This window comes from Topomyia yanbarensis, chromosome 2, assembly GCF_030247195.1.
Source record: "Topomyia yanbarensis strain Yona2022 chromosome 2, ASM3024719v1, whole genome shotgun sequence".
Taxonomy (NCBI): domain Eukaryota; kingdom Metazoa; phylum Arthropoda; class Insecta; order Diptera; family Culicidae; genus Topomyia; species Topomyia yanbarensis.
Window position 1 is genome coordinate 5,464,638 of NC_080671.1, and position 6,310 is coordinate 5,470,947.

The following is a 6,310-nucleotide window of genomic DNA, read 5'->3' on the forward strand; positions in this document are numbered from 1 at the left end:
TAGTTCTCGATGCTGGCAAAATGTAGTTGGTAAGTATCATTATATAATTTTAATTTCTATTTACTTACAGGTAACCTCAATATATTCCACCACCTAAGCTTTTATCCGAAATACTGAATGTTTAGTACATTAAATATAATCAAATGTTCGTTTGGCTAGCTAAACTGCACCTAGCACATTTGTTATTATGGTTCTTGCTCCTATCTAATTATCAACAACTTGCGCATCAACTGTCAACTCGCATTGACCGGGGGAAACACCACTTGCATTCTCGGGCTGCCCAGCGGTGGTAACATACCCCTGCCCGTAACATCCGGTATTGTCCTCAGCATTTCCGGAGTTACCACTTTGAATTTCGAGAACCGCAAGATTTGCCACGGCACGCCTGTAGACTCCACCCGAGGTCCTCACCATAGCCTGCCTGATCTTCCCATCGGATCCTTTCAATACGTTTTCCACAATACCTCTAATCCATTGTTTACGATTCTTTCCATCAACCACAAACACCAGATCGCCAGTTTGCAACGGTCGTTGCTCTTCAAACCATTTTGAACGTTGATTAATTGTCGGTAGATATTCTTTGTACCATCTTTCCCACATACGGTCTGCTAAGTACTGGGAGCGTTTATAAACGTCTCTTAGGGCATCCGCGAAGTCCACCGAGTCATCAATTTCCAGGTCTGCGCTTGTCACCGAACCTCGCAGGAAATGATTCGGAGTAAGTGATTCCGCTTCTGCCGACTATTGTGGAACGTATGTTAGCGGGCGAGTATTTATCATATCCTCCGCTTCCGCTAGTGCTGTCGTCAGGATTTCATCCGTCAGCGACCTTCCGTAGTTCAATCCGGTCATTGCCTCCTTGACCGATCTCACCATCCTCTCCCAGATTCCACCCATATGAGGAGCACCAGGAGGGTTGAAGTGCCAGGTCGTCGTGGAACTTGATATTTTTTCTGCACATCTGCTTCCGATTAGTTTCTTTATCCTTTGCATCTCACTATCAGCTCCCTTGAAACATGTCGCATTGTCTGAAAATATCTCGTCCGGCATACCACGTTTACAAGCAAATCTCCTGATGGCCATCAAACAAGACTGCGTTGTGAGACTGTGTATCACCTCTAAATGAACCGCTCTTACAGCTAAACAAGTGAAAACTGCCACCCATCGTTTCTCTTTCCTTCGTCCGATTGTCACCTCAACAGGTCCCAAATAATCTACTCCTACGGAGCTAAACGGGCGTAAACACGACGTTATCCTCTGTACCGGAAGTGGAGCCATTATTGGCGCATGCGGACGACATCGCTTCACTTTACACCACATGCACTCGTGCATTACTTGTAGAATAGCGGCCCGTAGATTAGGAATCCAGAATTTTTGCCTCAACTCGTTGAAAACAGTCTCACGATTAGCGTGTCCATATTTCTCGTGATAGAACTGAATCAGCTTCTTCGTTACTTCATGCTTCCGAGACAGAATGATCGGATATTTTTTATCAAAGGGAATCGTTTTAGATTTTCCCATTCTTCCGCCCATTCTTAGTACTCCTTCTTCATCTATCACAGGCGTTAGCTTATAGATACAGCTTGATTTTTTAATCTTCTCTAACGGCTGCCCTGGTTTAGCTTCCATATTTTTCATCAGCGCACTCATTTCATCGCCATAATTTTCAAACTGTATCTGTTTCCAGAGAATATTTTCTGCTTTTATGAACTCTTCTTTCTGAAATGGTCGTTGTGTTGTGCGAATCTCGGACTTGATCAGTCGTCTCTGGTTCTCCGTAGCCTTTGAGGTTAGTATAGCTAGACCATCTCTCTTACGTTTACAGTTCGTTATGAAACGCAATACATTCGCGGTTACTCTTACTATTGTCATCCAACGCGAACTGGCTTGAGCATCGATCAATCCGTGGAATAAAACGACACCTCTTGCTTCTTCGTCGGTATCTTCAACGAACATGTCCTGCGATGGCCATTGATCCTCATGCTGATATAAAAAGGCTTGGGCGTTGAACCATTCTCCATCACTTTCGAGTGGTGGGCCCAGACCCCATTTTGTTAATACGTCGGCCAAATTTAATTTTGACGGAATCCAACGCCAGTCGGTTACCTTTGTCGACTCTAGAATCTCTCCTACTCTAAAGGCGATGAACTGTTTGTATTTATGTTGATCAGCTCGGATCCAACTGCAAACAGTTCGAGAATCTGTCCACAGAATGCAACGAGAGATTTTGAGACTGTGGGTAGCTAAAATCGTTTGTTTCATCCGAGCAGCGAGAAGTGCCGCCATTAGTTCTAAGCGTGGAATTGATTGTCGTTTTAGTGGAGCGACCTTAGAACGGGACATTGCCAGTGTACACCTAACCTTTCCATTGATGACGGCCCGCAAGTATGCTACACAGCCATATGCGTGTTCACTAGCATCGGAGAAAATGTGAACCTCCAACGAGTCGACCGAAGAGAGCATCGCATCACCGAGATAACAACGCGGAATACGAATCATGTCCACTTTAGGCAGCAGACCAATCCAACGCTTCCACATTCCCCAGCAATCATCGCTAATCTGATCATCCCAATCACAACCGGATCGCCACAAATGTTGAATTATAATTTTCCCGTGAATGGTGAATTGAGATAGCAGCCCCAACGGGTCGAAAAATCCCATCACGCTGCTCAGTACAATTCTTTTTGTTGGCCTCTTGTCGCCTTGAAAATATGCCTTGAGTTCTTCACGTTGTTGAGTTGAGAATGAGAACTCGTCTTGTTCTGGATCCCAGATGATACCTAGAACTCTTTCGTTATCGGTCTGTTTGTCCCGGTTGAAGTGCACTTCCTGCGTTGGTCGTTGTACTCCGAGACTTTGGAGAAATTCCGGAGAATTCGATACCCAATTTCTGATCTCAAAGCCCGCCTTCGAATGAACAAAACTCACTTCTTTCGCTCGATGAATAGCTTCTTCAACAGTGTCGACACTATCAAAGTAATCATCGACATAATGGCGATGGATGATCGCCTCCGCCGCCTCAGGAAACTGCGCGGCATATTCAGCAGCATTTTTGTTTTTCACAAATTGCGCGGAACATGGTGAACTCGTCGACCCAAATGTGGCTACGTCCATCACGTAAATGCTCGGTGATGCCGTAGAATTCTCTCGGAAAAGGAAACGTTGAGCCTGCTTGTCTTTGGCTATTATCTTCAGCTGATGGTACATCTCGCGTAAGTCGCCTCCAAACGCAATCCTACGCTCTCGAAAACCGGTGATGACCGTCACCAATGGAACGAGCATATCCGGTCCCTTTAAAAGTTGCGAGTTAAGAGAAACCCCCTGCACTGTCGCAGCTGCATCCCAAACAAGACGGACTTTTCCAGGTTTTTTTGGGTTTAAAACGACGTTGAGGGGAAGGTACCAAGTTTTTGATGGTTCGGTACCGGAAAGTTCATCCGCAGTTGCCAGATGCGCATATCCTTTCTGCTGGTACTCCTTAATTTGCTGGCGGACGTTCATATCGAGCTCCGGATTTTTCGCCAACTGTTTCTCCAGTTGTTTCAGTCTTCGAAAGGCCATTGGAAAGCTATCTGGAAAACGCGGATCATCCGACTTCCACAACAGACCTGTTTCGAAATGCCCATTAACCCTCTTAGTAGACCGTTCGAGTATTTCTCGCGCTCTTCTCTCTTCTGCAGAGTCTTCCGACACCTTTACTACCGATTCTTCCAAAGCATATTGGCATTTTAGCAGCTCATGTATGTCTTCGTTGGTCACTTCTTGATGACAACCCAGATAATGTCCCGAAGAGCTTGCATCTGGCTTTGTCGGACCATACACCGTCCATCCCAGCTTGCACTGCACAGCAATCGGTTCTACATTCGTACCAACTTTTACATCTACAGGGGCAAACGAATGAATATTGTTTAGCCCTATTAGCATTTCTGGTCGACCATCGTAAGAGGAAATGGGTAGGTTACGCATGTGTTCGTACCTATTAGACAACTTTTGTGCATCGAGTGACTGTGGCGGTAGCATGAGTTTCTCCACTGTCCGTACTGTTTTCAGTAGCAGCTTTTCATCAGAATCTGCAGCAGAGATCCATACATTCAATCGCCGTGAACCCTTCTCGACCCTCGTAATATCTGCAGTCCACTTTATGGTAAGTTTCTCTTGAACTCCGACGACTCCCAGTCGATCTGCCAACTGCTTCTCCATCAAAGTGACAGACGCTCCTTCGTCCAAGAACGCCAGCAGAGTTATTGATCGGTCACCGTAGTGCAATTTTACCGGGATCATTCTAAACAAAACTGGGTTGTTCGTATTTATGTGCGCACTCGTTCCAAAGACCTCTCCATTTGGGTGCAATAACGGATTGTGTTGTCCCGTGCATTCACCAACGTTGCAGCGGATTTTAAATTTACACGGTGTGCCTCCATGTTCGTTGAGGCAAACATGACACAGCTTCCATCGGTTCACGATCTCCATTCGGTCAGCGTGTTCCAAGGTTTTAAAATCTTGACAAAAACGCAAACGGTGATCCGTTCGTTGACAAGCTTTACACGGTTTTTGTGTCTTACGGTCCTTCACGTTCGAGCTTTCTGCTTCGCAGTGGTTGAACAGCACTCCTTTTTCCTTCGACCATCCTCTCGCAGACGGAACGCCACTTGACGATTTGAACCCCAGTAAAAACTCCATATTTACATTAGCTTCGCAGGCATCCGCTACGATTTCGGCGAGAAAATCGGTTAGGGTTCTCAGTGTAACTTCACCTTTGTTCCTTTTGTAGCGAACCCATTCGCGCTTGTCACCATCAGGGAGTTTATCTACAAGGTCTTGGATTAGCAACGGGTTCACCAAATGTTGCGTAAGTTCTGCCGCTTCTAAATGTTCACAAAGTTGTTCAACAGCAGTGCCGAACGGAATAAAGCTAGCCAGTTTGTTTGATTTTGGCGGTTCTAATTTCCGTACCTTTTCCAAGTGGCTTTGAAGAAGTTGTTCTGGACGACCGTATAATTGTCGAAGCTTTGCTATGACCTTTGGTACGGATTGAGGAAGAAGCAATTGCCCACGAACTAAATCGAGGGCCGGGCCCTTCAGACTCTCTTGAAGTCTCACTAAATTTTCGATGTTCGAATATCCGCATGCTTCGTTGGACGCTTGGTATGTTCCATAAAATAACGGCCATTCCTCTGGCTTACCAGAAAACACAGGAAGCTTCTTAGTAATCCCGTTTCTCGCTGACATTTGCATTTTTGTTGGACCTCCTTTTCTTTGTTCCGACTTGTTGAAGATAGTACTGACCTTGTTATTTCCGACCGTCTCATAAAATTCAGAACTACCGTCTGAATTACTTATGTCTTCGAGCAAATGCTCGTCCTCATTGTCGTCCTCGTCATCTTCCACGACGGTTTTGTTGCTTAGCTTCGATATATTTTTCTCGCTCAGCTTTACAATGCCCGTTGTTGCGCTTAACCCTGAACCACCTTCCATTGGATTGCGGGTTACCTTCAGTGCATTCAACTCGTCATCTAAACTTTTCATCGCATCGTGGTAAGACTGCTGCATCGTTTTCATCCGATCTATATGCTCCTTCTTCTCTTTCAGCCTGGTTTCCTGAAAAAACCTCTGGTCTTCTTCCTCTTGAGCGCGTAGTTTCTTCTCCATCATGATCTTTTTCTGCTCCATTGCCCGCTTGAAGGCAAGTTCCTTCTCTTTCAGACGCCACTCAGTTTCCAGCTCCTGCTCTATCCGCTTCTGCTTCTCTTCCATGGCCTTTAGTTTTTGCTCTAGAGTCTGGACGTTTTGGCGGTCAGATTTGACACTGCTTTTGTCTGACTCTTCGGCGTTCTTCTTAGCACGGGTCGTTTTCTTCCCCTCTTTAGCCTTCTGGTATTCATAAGACGCTTCCTGACAGGCGGCTTCCAGGCAAAACCACTTTCTCTCCTTTCTAATGGCAGCAGTTACTCCGACGCATCGGAAATGGTGCCAACTGTTGCACGTCTCGCAGGCAATCATTTCCTCATTTACAGTAGATATTTGCCCGCAAGTTGTGCAAGGAGTTTGCGTAAAATCCAGAATAGGCTCAGCCATCGTGTTTTGTAGATGAGGTTCAATCCGAAATCCTTAACTTCTTTTTGAGAAATTGTTCGGACTGAAATCGAACTCAATTTTTGTAGCAGCCTCGTCGTGCAGCTCAAACTGCAAATTTATTTTGAATTAGAGTTCACATCATAATAATTAATCAACGGTATAAACTTACAAGAAGTAGCTCACTCAATTCTCGTACACACCGTTTGCTGACTTCTATACTAGATTTAGGTTTTCT

General features: G+C 45.3%; 1 protein-coding gene across 1 annotated transcript; it reads right to left on the reverse strand.

Moving 5' to 3' along the window:
- Positions 1–741: 741 nt before the first annotated feature.
- LOC131678398 (uncharacterized) lies at positions 742–6,075 on the reverse strand. The gene has a single exon (XM_058958543.1). It carries the CDS (start codon positions 6,073–6,075, stop codon positions 742–744), a length of 5,334 nt encoding a protein of 1,777 aa, XP_058814526.1.
- Between the last annotated feature and the right edge of the window lie 235 nt (positions 6,076–6,310).